At 38.3% G+C, this 17,148-nt stretch overlaps 1 protein-coding gene across 1 annotated transcript in view; it reads right to left on the reverse strand.

Annotated features, from left to right (window-relative positions):
• The window catches only part of PCCB (propionyl-CoA carboxylase subunit beta), a 96,555-nt gene that overhangs the window by 58,835 nt on the left and 20,572 nt on the right, over positions 1-17,148 (reverse strand). Inside the window, exon 7 of the mRNA XM_032408641.1 lies at positions 2,955-3,063. Within this exon, the coding sequence (XP_032264532.1) occupies positions 2,955-3,063 (109 nt within the window). The remainder of the gene's footprint in view (positions 1-2,954; positions 3,064-17,148) is intronic.

Genomic DNA, 17,148 nt, shown 5'->3' on the forward strand with positions numbered 1-17,148 from the left:
CCACTCAGCAGCCAAACTGAGCTTTTTAAGCCAGATTTATGTCATGTCTCCAATCACCCTCCTTGCTGTTCACTGAACATGCCAGCCACCCTCCCTCCTCAGGGCCTTTGCATCAGCTACTCCCTCCGCCTACACTGTTTCTCCCCTAGACGTTTATGCCGTTAACACCAGATCTGCTCGACTGCTACCCTCACAGTGAGGCCTGCTCTTACCCTATTTCAAACCACAACAATCCCAGGCCCCCTTTACCCTGTTCTACTTTTTCAATAACACAGATTACCTTCTAACATACTGCACAATGTCCCTATTTATCAGGTTGTTTATGATCCATCTCCTGTGCTAAAACATAAGCTCCATAGAGGCAGGGGTCTTTTTTCTTTCACAAAGGTATTCCCAGCACACAGAACAATGCTTGACACATAGGCACACAATGAATATCCGCTGAATAAAATGTTTCGTGCTCAACACAGAATTCTTTTATTCAATTAAAAATTGGTGCAGCCGCCTTGAAGGACGGCATGGCAGTTCCTCAAAAAGTGAGTTACCATTTGACCCAGAAATTCCACTCCTAGGTATATACCCAAAGGAAACCAAAAAACCTGTCACACAAAACTTGCACAAGAATGTTTACAGCAGCATATTCATGACAGCCAAAAAGTGGAAACAATCCAAATGTTCAACTGATCAATGAATACATAAAATGTGGTACAGTTATATATGGAAATATTATCCATGCTGCAACATGGATTAACCTTAAAAATGGTATGCTAAGGACAAGAAACTACTCACAAAAGACCATATATGGCAGAACTCCATTTATTTCCATTCCATATATATTCAGAATAGACAAATCCACAGAAACAGAAGGTAGATCAGTGACTGCCTAGAGGTAGACTGGGGGGAAATGGGGAGCAAATGCTAATGGATGCAAGGCTTTTTGAGGATGATGAAAAGGTTCTAAAATTATGGTGATAACTGAAAAACACTGAATACATAAAAATCATTGACTTGTATACTTTAAATGAGTATGTCACATGTATAATACGTAAATTATATCTCAATAAAGCTGTTTTAAAAACAAGGAAAAATATGTATAGAGCACCATTTAGGCCTTGCTCTGGAGATACAGCTAAATACATCAGATGTCACCAATATTCAACACTATTTTAGATCCCAGTACAAAGAAAAACTGCAGCCAATTAAACCCTGAGACAAGGGTGTGAGGACCAATTGTGGGGCAGTCAGCAAGGAGTTCTCCTTCTAGCTGTATGCTGGAGACAGAGCTGAGCAAAGCTGAGGGCAAGGAATGAGTCAAAGCTGATGCCAACCTGAGGTGGAAAAGGAACAACTTTGGTGGGTAGGAGGAGTCAAGAGCTCTGACTTAAAAAAAAAATAAAAAATCAGGGTGCCTGGGTGGCTCAGTCAGTTAAACATCCAACTCTTGATTTCGGCTCAGGTCATGATCTCGTGGTCTTGAGATCAAGCCCTGGGTCGGGCTCTCCACTGTGCATGGAGCCTGCTTAAGATTCCCTCTCTTCCACTCCCTCTGCCCCTCCCCGCCATCTCTTAAAAAAAAAAAAAAAAAAATATAAAAATATATATATATATATATATATATATATATATATATTTCATCAAATGGAAGACTTCACACATGTAAGAAAGATGTAACTTACTAAGAAAGAAATGCTGACATCTAAGTGATGATCCAATGCCTTAACCACAGTACACTGAAGTGTGTAAATTGGTCATAGCAGCTTCTCATCGCTTTGAAATCTTTCAAAGAAGCAATTTCTCCTTCCTTCACTTACACTGCTTATTTCGTCATAGACAATCCTTTCACAACCTGATGTCTTTTTCCAAAAATATATGGAATTCCCATCACTACTCCAACAACAAAGTCTTCATTAATGTCAGATTCATGCCCCACTCCCAATTCTATGCCTCTGTATAACAGTAACCTCTGTTTCAGTCCAAAGAACAGAATAATCTTTATACATTTTGAACTCTGCACGTGTGGCACATAACCTCAAAAAGATGAAAAGCTATGACCAAGTTTGTAAAAATGTGGGCCATAACCATCACATTATGACTGTACCTAGCCAAGGGCAATTGGTAATACTGCCATCTAAGACATACCTCAACTTTGGATTAAAAGAAAGTCACAATACAGCATTTTTTTTTAAAGGTTTAACAGTGTTTTTTTAAAGGTTCAACAGGAAAACAGTGTTTTTAAAGGTTCAACAAAACTGTTGAACCTTTAAAAAATATATATGTAAATATATATGTATTTACATGTGTATATGTGTACTTACATGTGTTCATATATACATATATTTATATATCGTATCTCTTGTAACCACCATTTCAGTTAGTTTTAAAATTTTAAAGACTATCAAAGCTTTAGTAGTAGCCTGTTTTTGTTTCATTTAACAAATTTGAGCTACTAAATCTATCTTTATTATTATATCTATAGTAAATATACCATACTACAGTCCTCTCGAATTCAACCAATTAAGTGATATTTATAAAAGATTGTCACTATTCTCTTAGGATGCCAACTGATATGAAGCAAATGGTAGAGCTGGTAAATACCAATTTTGTAAAAATTGGTATTTGTCATACAATGTTGAGTATAACGTCAAGAATAATGCCGAGTATGACGTCGAGTATAACGTCGAGTACGTTACTACTCAATGGTTAAAAACAGTAAGGTGAGGGGCGCCTGGGTGGCTCAGTTGTTAAGCGTCTGCCTTCAGCTCAGGTCGTGATCCCAGGGTCCTGGGATAGAGCCCCGCATCGGGCTCCCTGCTCTGCCGGAAGCCTGCTTCTACTTCTCCCACTCCCCCTGCTTGTGTTCCCTCTCTCGCTGTGTCTCTCTCTGTCAAATAAATAAATAAATAAAATAAAATAAAATAAAAAAAAACAGTAAGGTCAGCCTCAAGGCCTCTAACCTGACATGGTGGTATGGGTCCTGGCACCACCAAGCTCCTCCTGAGTAACATCCTCATTGGTGACAGACTTCACAACATCCGGGCCAGTGATGAACAGGTAGGAGGTGTCCTGAAATTAGAATTACAGAAGAATCAATCTCAGGCACCTTAGAGTTGACACAGCCAAGACAAATGCAGAGAAGTTAGTGATGTGGTGACAGAACCAGTTTAGGATGCTGCTCAAAGATACCTATCCAAACTAAAGGCCCAAGGTTTCCCTGCCTCACTGTCTACTAAGAAAATTTCCACCGTATGGTTCTGTCTCAGCAAAATGATTTGCAGCATGCCTAACACTGCAGGTCATTCATCTGTAAACACCTTAACTGGAAGCCCTTATTCAGAGCTTGCTGTGCACCAAGCATTTTTCTAAAGCACTTCATGGGATTCTGTAAGTAAGCCTCAGTACTATTTTCACCCTATTATCACCCCCATTTATAAACGGAGAAACTGAGTCACTGTGACAGTATATATAGTTTACCTAAAATTAACCAGCCACCTTAAGCCATTTGGAGAACATGACAATCAATGCTTTGGGGTTTTAAGAGGGTGACAGACATTTAATTTTTAGTTTTTAAAGATAAAGGCATTTCATAAAACATTAAAAAAGAATAGGAGATACAGTAGAATGTAGGTCTATATCCAAGCCCTTATTTCCAGGCCTCCAATTTCCCTCCCCAAAGGCAACCACTGTCAGTTTCTCTCCTTGCAAGACATCCATGCATATGTAAGCATTAATATTTATCATTAAATAGTAATATTTAATAATATTGTCCTCTTGGGGCACTTGGGTGGCTCAGTCGTTAAGCGTCTGCCTTCGGCTCAGGTCATGATCCCAGGGTCCTGGGATCGAGCCCCGCATCGGGCTACCTGCTCCGCGGGAAGCCTGCTTCTCCCTCTCCCACTCCCCCTGCTTGTGTTCCCTCTCTCGCTGTGTCTCTCTCTGTCAAATAAATAAATAAAATCTTAAAAAAAAAAAAATAATAATATTGTCCTCTTATTTTCTTTCCAGCACAGTGTCCTACAAAAATTGTTCTGAAACTTCTTGATGACCATACTGTATCAGGACAGTAGGATATGTATAATAATTTAATAGTCACCTACTGATGGTCCTTTAGGTTATTTCCAGTATTTTGCTATAACAAGCAATTCCACAGTCAATATCTTACTACAGTCATCTCTGGCAGCTCACTGTTCATTTTCTTTGTCCACTTTTCTATTGGATACTTATTTTTATGTACTGAGGAAATTAGTCCTTAGACTAATATGTGTTTTATTAGTCTATTTTATGGATCCTTGGCTTGGAACCCTGCTAGAAAGGTCTAGCTAGAAAGGTCTTTCTTCCCCCACTCCACAAAGACTCATAAACAAATGTTCACAATAGCTTTATCTGTAACAGTCAAAAACCAGGAAATAACCCATGTCCAATCAACATATGAAATCTCAAAATAATTATCCCAAGTGAAAGGATCCAGCACCCACCCATCCCACCACCCACCAAAAAAGAATATACTTTTTGTATGTGTTGTACACATAGAAAATGTCATTTTGAATGATTCTCTTTATATAACATTCTAGAAAATGCAAATTAGTTTATTGTGATAGGAAGCAGATGAATGGTTACCTGAAGACAGGGTTGAGAGGGAAGGAAGGATGGATTACAAAGATATCTGAGGAAACCTTTGGAGGGGGGGGTGGCTATGTTCATTATCTTAATTGGGGTTATGGCTTCACAGTTGTAGACATGTGTCAAACTCAAACTACACAACTTAAATATGTGCAGTTCATCATAAAATTATATTTCAAAAAAAAAAAAAAAAAAAAAAAAAAAAAGAGGAACTGCAAAGAGCCAAGAATATCCCGTACCACTTGAAGAAAAATAAGGAGGGACAACTTGCTGTACCAGCTCTCAGTATTTGTCATTCAGCCCGTCACGAAGACAGTGTGGAGCTGGTGCAGGGATAAGCGAACAGAACCCAAAAGAGCTCAGTGAAACATTGATATATGGACGCTTGATTCATGATACAGGTGGCATTACACAGTAGGAAAGGATGCGCTTTTCAATAAAAGCCTCTCAGTCAACTAGGTAACTGTACTGAAAAAAAATGAAACTAGCCTCTATTTCATATTATGTGTAAACTTCAATTCCAACTAGATTGAAACGTAAATGTAAAAGGTAAAATAATAAAGCTTTTAGAAAAGAAAAATGATCTTCATGACTTTGGGGTAGAAAAAAGTTCAAGAATTAAGATACACTACCCATAAAGTACACATTTCACGGTGGTTCTCCTATCAAAAGAGCATAGAAGCCAGCCTGAAGGGACTCCCACTGGCTAAGTGAGGACAATTTGAGCATGAAAACAAATAATGCTAGTAATGGATTAGAAACAACTGAGTAGAACAGGAAATCCAGGAACCCACTTAATAACAAATCCGCAAAATAAACAAATGCCCAAGGAAGCAGGGCTCTTCCTTAGGGTAGGATGCCAACTGATATGAAGCAAATGGTAGAGCTGGTAAATACCAATTTTGTAAAAATTGGTATTTGTCATACAATGTTGAGTATGACGTCGAGAATGACGTCGAGTATAACGTCGAGAATGACGTCGAGTATAACGTCGAGTATGACGTCGAGTATAACGTCGAGTATAACGTCGAGTATAACGTCGAGTAGCCTCCTGGCATGGTCTCTATCTCCCAACAAGTATTAATCAGTTACAAAAGGAAAAACAATAACTACACAGCAGAGAAACCAGACAACACCTTGAACAGTGATCATATATCACCGGTGAAGGGCAGATGGACATCACTTGCCTCTAGATGTGATCATCTGAGCAGGATACATCACTTACATGGTAGACACGCTGGGATACCTAATCTGAATCTAATCACGAGGAAACATGAGGTAAACACAACTGAGGAACAATCTAATAATTTGTTTTGTAGCCTTCAAAAATGTCAGTATCATGACAAAGTCTGAAGAGCTGTTGCAGATTAAAGGAAGATTAATAGGACAGGACAACTAAATGCAGTATGTGATCCCCGAATGGATCCTTTAATGGAAGAAAGAAAATGCTATAAAGGACATTATTGGGACAACTGACCAAACAGAATCTGAATGGCAAAGAGACTAAAGTATTATACAGAATAGATTATATATTGGGCACACATAAAACAAGTCTTAATAAATTTAAAAAGATGACAAAAACAATTTGTATGATTTCAATTACAATGGGATGAAACTAGAAACAGAAGGAGAACTGGAAAATTCAAGTATGTGGAAATTAAACATCACACTCTTTAAAAAAACCACTGTGTCAAAGACAAAAATCGGGTGAAATTGGAAAATAACTTGAGACAAATGGAAGTGAAAACACAACATATAAAAACTTATCTGATACAATAAAAGCAGTGCTAAGAGGGGAAGTCATAGCTGTAAACACACTAGGAAAGAAGAAAGATCCCAAATAACCTAACTTTATACCTTAAGAAAAAAAGAACCAACTAAACTAAAGTTAGCAGAAAGAATAAAATAAAGATTAGAGCAGAGCATGAAAAATAATAGAAAAGCTAGAAAAGCAAGATATAAATAGATAACACACACGTACACACACACATCCCTCAATGGAACCAAAAGTTCATTCTTCAAAAAGATTAGCAAAATCGACATACCTTTTGCTAGATGGACTAAGAAAAAGAGACTCAAATTACTAAAATAAGGAATGAAAATGATATTACTACCAATTCTACAGAAATAAAAAGATAAGAGTACTATGAACAATTCTACACCAAATTGGATAACCTAGATGAAATGAACAATTCCTAGAAACAGCAACCTATAAGACTAATCAGTAACAAATGGCTTCACCAGTGAATTCTACCAAACATTTCAAGAAGGATTAAACATCAATCCCTCTCAAACTCTTCCAAAAAAATTAAAGAGGATGAAACACTTCCTAAGTGTTGGAAGGTCCACCATTACCTTAATGCCGAAGCCAGACAAAGACAGAAAAGAAAGCTACAGATCAGTATCCCATATAAATACTGACACAAAAATACTCAAAATACTGGCAAACCTAACTCAACATTTTAAAAGAATTATACAACAAGACCAAATGAAATTTTTTCCTGACATGTATGAATGGTCCAACACACAGACAGCAATGTAACACCTCAATAAACAAAGGGGAAAAAATTACATGCTCATCACAATCGACGTAGAAAAAGCATCTGACAAAATTCAACACCCTAGCATGATAAAAATACTCAGAAAACTAGAAATAGAAAACATAATAAAGGCAATTTATGAAAACCCACAGCTAGTATCATACTCCGTGGTGAAAGACTGAAAGCTTTTCTTCTAAGTTCAGGTAACAAGGCAAGAATGCCTACTTTCACCACTTCTAATCAACACAGTACTATTTTTTTTAGGCACTGAAGTGAGTTAAGTATTCTGTCATTGTTAGCTAGCAGTTTCCTTAGGTCTAATTCGGGTCACTAAAGGTGACCCAAAGGTCCTCTGGGCTTACAGTATCATGCTGTATCATGATATGGTAGGTGCCAAGGAGGCCGCCCCAAAATGGGCCACTTTGAAATAAAGATTCTAAGCTAAAAAGCAATCAAAATCCAGCAGATTCGGGAAAAGCTCTTTACCTCCCCTACAACTGCCTGAAAAGAATTTAGATAGAGGATCTGCTCCAGAAAGAGCTATCACCATGGATAAATACATTATACCATGAACTAGGTATGGTAGACAGGGAGGAACTTAACAAGGCCTGTTTGATCAAAGGCTTCAATGTCCCATTGTTTCTGAGTGGCCCAGCAAACATTTGTTTACCAAACATTTACTCTTTTAAATCTTCCTGCTCCTTAGCTCAGGACTATATATATACCTCACTCTGCCTGTCTTTGGAATTTCCATGTCTGTGTGGATTCCCTGTAGATCTGAAATTAAATTTGATTTTCTCCGGCTTAAAAAAAAAAAAAATTAGCTGCATTTTTATACAGCAACAACAAACAATCCAGAAATGAAATTACAAAAACAATTTCATTTACAATAGCTTCTAAAAGAATAAAGTACTTAGGAATGACTTAACAAAAAAGGCACAAGATTTGTACACTGAAAACTATAAAACATCATTGAAAGAAATTTAAAAACTCACAAACAGAAAGACATCTCCTATTCACGAGATTAAAGACTCAATACTATTAAGACATCAACACTACCAAAAACAATATACAGACTCAATGCCATCCCTATCAAAACCACAATGACTTTTCTTGCAAAAATAGAAAAACCCATCCTAAAATTGATGAGGAATCTCAGAGGACTCTGTATAACCAAAACAATCTTGAAAAAGAACAAAGTTGGAGGTCTCACGCTTCCTTGATTTCCTTGACTTCAAAACCTACCACAAAGCTACAGAAATCAAAACAGTGTGGTACAGGCATGAAGACATACAGACCAGTCAAACAACACAGAGAGCCCAGAAATGAACCCTCATATATATGCTCAAATGGTTTGGCAATGATATCTATACCATTCAATGGAGAAAGGACAGTCTTTTCAACGAATGGTGACAGGAAAACAGCATATTCACATGCAAAAGAATGAAGTTGGACTTTATGTTATACCATATACGAAAATTAACTGAAATAGGATCAAAGGGCTACAAGTAAGAGCTAAAAGCATAACACTTAGGAAACAGGGGCAAAATCTCATGACACTGGATCTGTCAAGACTTCTTAGATATAGACAAAAATGCAGAGGCAACATAAGATAATAAACTGGACTTAATCAAAATTACAAGTTTTTTTAAGATTTTATTTATTTATTTGACAGAGAAACAGCGAGAGAGGGAATACAGCAGGGGGAGTGGGAGAGGGAGAAGCAGACTTCCCAATGAGGAGGGAGCCTGATGTGGGGCTTGATCCCAGGACCCCGGGATCCTGACCTGAGCCGAAGGCAGACGCTTAACAACTGAGCCACCCAGGCGCCCCTCAAAATCACAATCTTGTACAAAGGACACTACCAACAGAATGAAAAGGCAGCCCACAGAATGGGAGAAAATATTTGCAAATCATGTATCTGATAAGTGACTAATATCCAGAATATTTATTTTAAAAACCCCTCAACTCGGGGCGCCTGGGTGGCTCATCTGTTAAGTGTCTGCCTTCGGCTCAGGTCATGATCCCAGGGTCCTGGGATCGAGCCCCGCATCGGGCTCCCTCTTCAGCAGGAAGCCTACTTCTCCCTCTCCCACTCTCCCTGCTTATGTTCCCTCTCTCGCTGTGTCTCTCTCTGTCAAATAAATAAAATCTTTAAAAAAAAAACAAAAACCTCCTACAACTCAACAACAAAAAGTAATTCAAAAATTGACAGGGGCCTAAGCAACATTTTTCTAGATATATCTCCTCAGGCAAAAGAACAAAAGCAAAAATAAACTATTGGGACTACACCAAAACAAAAAAAGCGGGCACGTGGGTGGCTCAGTTGGTTAAGCAACTGCATTTGGCTCAGGTCATGATCCTGGAGTCCTAGGATCACATCCCACATCAGGCTCCCTGCTCAGCAGGGAGTCTGCTTCTCCCTCTGACCCTCCCCCCTCTCATGTGCTGTCGCTCTCTCTCTTTCTCAAATAAATAAATAAAATCTAAAAAAAAAAAAAGTTATTTAAAAAAAAAAGCTTTTGCAAAGCAAAGGAAATGATCAAAACAAAAAGGCAACATACTGAATGGGAGAAAACATTTACAAATGATGTGTCTGATAAGGGGTTAATATCCAAAACCAACAAAACTCAACACCAAAATAATCCCACTGAAAATGGGCAGAAGATATGAATAGACATTTCTCCAAAGAAGACATCCAGATGGCCAACAGACACATGAAAAGATGCTCAACATCACTCTTCATCAGGGAAATTCAAACCAAAACCACAATGAGATGTCACCTCACACGTGTTAGAATGGCTAATAAAATTATGAATGAAAGGGGAGAGATCATGACTAACACCAAGGAAACAGAAACAATTATTAGAAATTATTATCAACAACTATATGCCAATAAATTAAACCACCTGGAAGAAATGGATGCCTTCCTGGAAACCTATAAACTACCAAGACTGAAACAGGAAGAAATTGACAATCTGAATAGACCAATAACCAGTAACGGAATTGAAGCAGTGATCAAAAACCTCCCAAAAAACAAGAGTCCAGGGCCTGATGGATTCCCAGGGGAATTCTACCAAACATTCAAAGAAGAAATAATACCTAGTCTCCTGAAGCTGTTTCAAAAAATAGAAACAGAAAGAAAACTTCCAAACTCATGCTATGAGGCCAGCATTACCTTGATCCCAAAACCAGGCAAAGACCCCATCAAAAAGGAGAATTTCAGACCAATATCCCTGATAAATATGGATGCCAAAATTCCCAACAAGATCCTTGTTAATAGGCTCCAACAGTACATTAAAAGGATTATCCATCATGACCAGGTGGGATTTATTCCTGGGATGCAAGGGTGGTATGACATTTGCAAATCAATCAGTGTGATAGAACACATTAATAGGAGAAGAGACAAGAACCATCTGATCCTCTCAACTGATGCAGAAAAAGCATTTCACAAAATACAGCATCCTTTCTCCGCAGAGTGTAGGGATAGAGGGAACATTCCTCAATTTCATAAAAACCATCTATGAAAAGCCCACAGTGAATATCATTCTCAATGGGGAAAAGCTGAGAGCTTTTCCCTTAAGATCAGGAACATGACAAGAATGCCCACTCTCGCCACTATTGTTCAACATAGTACTAGAAGTCCTAGCATCAGCAATCCGACAACAAAAAGAAATAAAAGGTATTCTAACTGGCAAAGAAAAAGTCAAACTCTCTCTCTTTGCAGATGACATAATACTTTATGTGGAAAACACAAAAGACTCTACCCCCAAATTACTAGAACTCATACAGCAATTCAGTAATGTGGCAGGGTACAAAAATCATTGCACAGAAATCAGTTGCTTTCCTATACACTAACAATCTAACTGTAGAAAGAGAAATTAGGGAACTGATTCCATTTACAATAGCACCAAAAACCATAAAAGCAAAACACAAGAAACAAGTGTTGGCGTGAATGTGGAAAAAAAAGGAACCTTCATGTACTGTTGGTGGGAATGCAAACTGGTGTAGCTATTGTGGAAAACAGTATGAAGCTTCCTCAAAAAATTAAAGATAGAACTACCACTACCAGGTATTTACCCAAAGAAAACAAAAACATTAATTCAAAAAGATATATGCATCCCTCTGTTTACTGCAGCATTACTCACAATAGACAAAATGTGGAAGCAACCAAAGTGTGCACTGATGGATAAAGATGTGGGGATAAAGAATACACACACACACACACTCAATAGCATATTACTCAACCATTAAAAAAATGACACCTTTTTTTTTTTAAGATTTTATTTCTTTATTTGAGAGAAAGAGATAGCGAGAGCAGGAACACAAGCAGGGCGAGTGGGAGAGGGAGAAGCAGGCTTCCCGCGGAGCAGGGAGCCCGATGCGGGGCTTGATTCCCAGGACCCTGGGATCATGACCTGAGCCAAAGGCAGACGCTTAATGACTGAGCCAGCCAGGCACCCTTGGAAAAACATGAGATTTTGCCATTTGTGACAACATGGAAGGACCTAGAGGGTATCATGATAAGTCAAATAAGTCAAATACCATAGGATTTCACTTATATGTAGAATCTAAAAAACCAAAGGGAACAAAACCAAAAAAAAGCAGACACAGACTCATATATACAGAGAACAAACTGGTGGCTTCCAGAAGGGAAGTAGGAAAATGGGCAAAATAGGTCAAAAGGAGCGAGAGGAACAGGCCTCTGATTGTGGAATGAGTAAGTCACAAGAATGAAAGGTACAGCGTGGGAAATACAGTTATAGTACTGTAATAGCATTTTATGGTAAGAGATGGTAGCTGTACTTATGGTGAGCACAGCATAAGGTACAGACTTGTCAAATCACTGTTGTACACCTGAAACTAATATAATATTATGTGTCAACTACATAGAAGTCAACTACTTCAATTAAAAAAAAATTAACTTGAATCGGCATTTCTCCAAAGAAGATATACAAATGGCCAATAAGAATATAAAGACACTCAACTCACTAATCATTTAGGAAATATAAATGAAAACCAACACGAACTACTACTTCACACCCATTAGGATGACTAGTCTCAAAAAACACAAAATAATAAGTGTGATGATGATATAGAGAAACCGGAACCTCTGTGCATTGCTGGTAGGAACGTAAGATGGAGCAGCCACTGTGGAAAACAGTACAATGTTTCTTAAAAATATTAAAAAGAAATAACATCTGACCCAGTAATTCCACTCCTAGGTGTATGCCCCAAAGAATGAAAACAGGGATTCAAATAGATACTTGTACCCCAATATTTGTTGCAGTATTATTTGCAATAACCAAAAGCTGGAAACAGCTGGAGTGCCTAGATGGTTCAGTCAATTAAGCATCTGCCTTTGGCTCAGGTCATGATCTCAGGGTCCTGGGATTGAGTCCCACATCAGCTCTCCACTCAGTGGGGAGTCTGCTTGTCCCTCTCCCTCTGCACCTCCCCCTCCCACCCCGCTTGTGTGCTCTCTCTTGCTCTCTAATAAATAAAATCTTATAAAAGAAAAAAAAGGGGGGGGGGTGCCTGGGTGGCTCAGTTGGCTAAGTGTCTGCCTTCGGCTCAGGTCATGATCCCAGGGTCCTGGGATTGACCCCACATTGGGCTCTCTGCTTAGCTGGGAGTCTCCTTCTCCTTCTCACTCTCCCTCTGTGCTCTCTAAAAAATGGATAAAATTTTAAAAAAAAAAAAAAAAAAAAAGATGGAAACAGCTCAAGTGTTCACTGACAGATGAATGGGTATTTAAATGTGGTATATACATACAAAAGAACTATTAATCAGCCTTTAAAAGGAAGGGAATTCTGACACATATTACAACATGGATGAATTTTGAAGACATTATGCTAACTGAAATAAGCCAGTCACAAATGGGCAAATACTATATGATTCCACAAATTCACAGACAGAACAGTGCTAGGAGTAGTAGGGAATGGTAAGTGTTTAGTAAGTACAAAGTTTAAGATGGGATAGATGAGAAAGTTCTGGAGATAGCTGGTGGTGGTGGTAACACAAAAATGTGGATGCACCTAATGCCATAGAACTGTAACTGAAATTTTCCATTTTCGACTTTTTTGTGTATATTTTATCACAATTTTTTTTAAGTACTGCATCAGTGTTAAACTTCTTGAATTTAATTAACTGGTTGTGTAAGACAACATCCTAATTCTTAAGAATTAAATACTAAAGCATTAAACAGTAAAGAGACATGATATACACAACCCACTCACAAATGGTTAAGAATTCCGAAAATCTGGGCACCTGGGTGGCTTAGTCGGTTAAGCGTCTGCCTTCGGCTCAGGTCATGACCCAGGGTCCTGGGATCGAGTCCCACATTGGGCTCCCTGCTCAGCGGAGAGCCTGCTTCTCCCTCTCCCTCTGCTCCTCCCCCTGCTCATTCTCGCTCTCTCGCTCTCAAATAAATAAAATCTTTAAAAATAAAATAAAAATAAAATTTAAAAAAGAATTCTGAAAATTTGAAATTTCAAAATGAAGACTTCTGAAAAACTCTGTTCAAAAGGTAGCATTCTGAGGAGGAAAACTGGGGGCGCCTGGGTGGCTCAATCATTAAGCATCTGCCTTTGGCTCAGGTCATGATCCCAGGGTCCTGGGCTCGAGCCCCCGCATCGGGCTCCCTGCTCAGCGGGAAGCCTGCTTCTCCCTCTCCCACTCCCCCTGCTTGTGTTCCCTCTCTGGCTGTCTCTCTCTGTTAAATAATAAAAATAAAATCTTTAAAAAAAGAGGAGGAAAACTGCAAATCACAGCGTGGGAGAAGGCAGCTGCAATGTACAACTGATAAAGAACTTATATCCAGAATATAAAAAGAACTCCTAAAAATAAGAATAAAAACCACAATTTTTAAAATGGGCAAAATAGATGAACAGGCACACCACAAAAGAAGAAACATATGAAAGGTGCTAAACCTCGTTAGTCATGGAAATGCACTGAGCAATCACACCACATGAGAACTAGCATAATTAAATTATATTAATAAAAGTGCTGGCAAGGATGTGAAACAAGTGAAATTCTCATACACTGCAAATAGAAGTGTAAATTGCTGCTACCCTCTTTAATGAACAGTTAGGCATTACGTAAAAAAGCTGAAGATATGTACATCCTATGACATAACTATGCCCTTACTCTGAGAACCTGAAACCAGGGTACAGGTATAAGAATGTTTATTTTTTTTATTTTTTTTTTTTTAAAGATTTTATTTATTTATTCATGAGAGACAGAGAGAGAGAGAGAGGCAGAGGGAGAAGCAGGCTCCCAAGGAGCAGAGAGCCCGATGCGGGACTCGATCCCAGGACCCTGGGATCATGACCTGAGCCGAAGGCAGACGCTTAACCATCTGAGCCACCCAGGCGCCCTATAAGAATGTTTAGATCAGCATCATTGGCAATGGCAAAAATCTTTAAACACAAAAGGTAGTAGAATGGATGAATATGTTAAGATAATTTACTACAGAGCTATTAAAATGAACTATATTTACAAAGAACATGGATAAATCTTAAAAACATAATGAGTCACAGCCATGCACAAAAGAATGAACAAAAGAATGAATATTATATGATTTCACCTTACATTAACAGTCAAAATAGGCAACAAACCACAATTTTTACTGTAAAGCAAAGCAAATACAGATAATTACCATAAAAGTTGAGATCATAAATAATTCTGGATAGGATGAATGGAGGCAATAGTGATTAGGAAAGGTAATGGGAGCAGGGCTCCTGGAGGCCATTTCTTAAACTAAATGTTATTTACATCGATTTGCACTTAATAATTGCTAAACTGTACGTATTTTACATACTTCCCTGAGTATGAGACAACTAACAGTGCTTAAAAATTTTTAAATTAAATGGGAGAGGGGGCAAAGACAGAATCAGGGAGACAAGTTAGGATTCTGCAATAATCCAGGTGGGATACTTGAATCAAAATGGTAGCAGTGTAAGTAGTAAGAAGTATGCAGCAATTTGATTTTAGATTACATCCTAAAGTAGAGCGAGTATGATCTGGAACTGAACTTGGCATGTGACAGAAAAAGAGGAGTTAAAATGGTGCAATGTTTTTTTACCTGAGCCACTGGAAGGCTGGACTTGCCATTTATTGAGATGGGGAAGGCTGCAGGACAGCACTTTGGAAGAGGCTTGGAAGAGACCAAAACCTAACAAGTTTGAGATCCCACTGAAGGCCAAATGGAAACACAGGTAGGCAAATGAATGGGTAATCCTAGAGTTCAGGAGTGTTCCATCCAGAAGACATAGATTTGAGAGCTGTCAGCATATAGATGGATATTTAAAGTCTTGAGATGGGATAAAAACACCCAGGGAAGGAGAGAAGAGCTAGAAGAAGAAAACCAAAAATTATGGCGCTTCCAAGTTTCAGAGGAAGGAATGATCAGCTAGGTCAAATGTTAAAAGGTCAAGTAAGATGATGACTGAGAAATGTCAACCGGATTTAGTAATGCTAGAACCTTTGAGGTCTTTGATATAAAAAAAACTGACATTATGAGTGACCCTGAATAGAATAATATCCATTTCATCAGAAACTAAATATTCAAGTATATTCACATCTATTTCTCAATTCTGTTCTGTTCCCCTGGTCTATTTATTTACAAATTAATGAAACAGTTCGTTATTTCACTTTATATTTTATCACCTGGCAGAGTGAGCCTCTCATTATACTTCTTTCAAGGAAATATCTAGTTCTTTAAAAATCAATCTGGTAACATTTTTATTGCACTCTCATTAAACACATGAAATATTTAAGATATACAATGGTTAAAACCTGATGATTAGTTGTGGAGGACTAAAGAGGGGAGATGGCACCAATATGCAGATATTAAAGAAAGTTCTGCCAAGTACAGGATGGGATTGCTTAGGATACTAACACATAACTAATGAGAAAGGACATAAAAAACACCAAAATTAGTAGATTTCTATACACTAATAAAATATCTGAAAAAGAAAGCCAGACCATTCACAATAGTATCAAACATAACAAAGTATTCCAAACGAATTTAACAAAGGAGGTAAAAGATCTATACAATGAAAACTCTTAAGACTTCAATGAAAGATACTGAAGATGACAAAAATAAATGGAAGAGATCCCATGTTCCTGGATAAGAATATTGTTAAAATGTCCATACTACCCAAAGCCATCTATAGATTCAATGCAATTCCTTTCAAAATTCCAATGGCATTTTTGACAGAAATAGAAAAAACAATCTAAAATTTGTACAGAACCACAAAAGACCCCAAATACCCAAAACAATCCTGACAAAGATGAATAAAGCTAGAGGCACCATACTTTTGGATTTCAAACTATACTACAAAGTTATAGTAATCAAAACAGTATAGTACTGGCATAAAAACACACACACAAACCAATAGAGCAGATCAAGAGCCCAAAAGTAAACCCTCATATATACTGTCAACTAATATTTGACAAGGGAGCCAAGAATATTCAACAAGAAGAGAGCTATGGCTCTTCAACAAATGATTTTGGGGGCACCTGGGTGGCTCAGGTCATGGTCCCGGAGTCCTGGGATCAAGTCCCGCATCAGGCTCCCTGCTCAGCGGGGAGTCTGCTTCTCCCTCTACCCCTCCCCCCTGCTTGTGATCTCTCTCTCACTCTTAAGCTCTCTTTCTCTCTCTCTCAAATAAATAAAATCTTAAAAAAATAAATAAATAAAATAAATATTTTGGGAAAACTGGATCACTACAGGCAAAAGAATGAAATTAGATCCATATATTCATTGGGCCACAAAAATTAACTCAAAATGGATTAAAGACTTAAAGACCTGAAACCATAAAACTCTTAGAAGAAAACACAGGGAGGGGCACCTGGGTGGCTCAGTCAGTTAAGTGTCTGCCTTCAGCTTAGGTCTTGACCCCAGAGGGTCCTGGGATCGAGCCCCGCATAGGGCTCCCTGTTCAGCAGGAGCCTGCTTCTCCCTCTCCCTCTGCCCCTCCCCTGC

Source organism: Phoca vitulina, unplaced genomic scaffold, assembly GCF_004348235.1.
Source record: "Phoca vitulina isolate PV1807 unplaced genomic scaffold, GSC_HSeal_1.0 scaffold10, whole genome shotgun sequence".
NCBI lineage: Eukaryota > Metazoa > Chordata > Mammalia > Carnivora > Phocidae > Phoca > Phoca vitulina.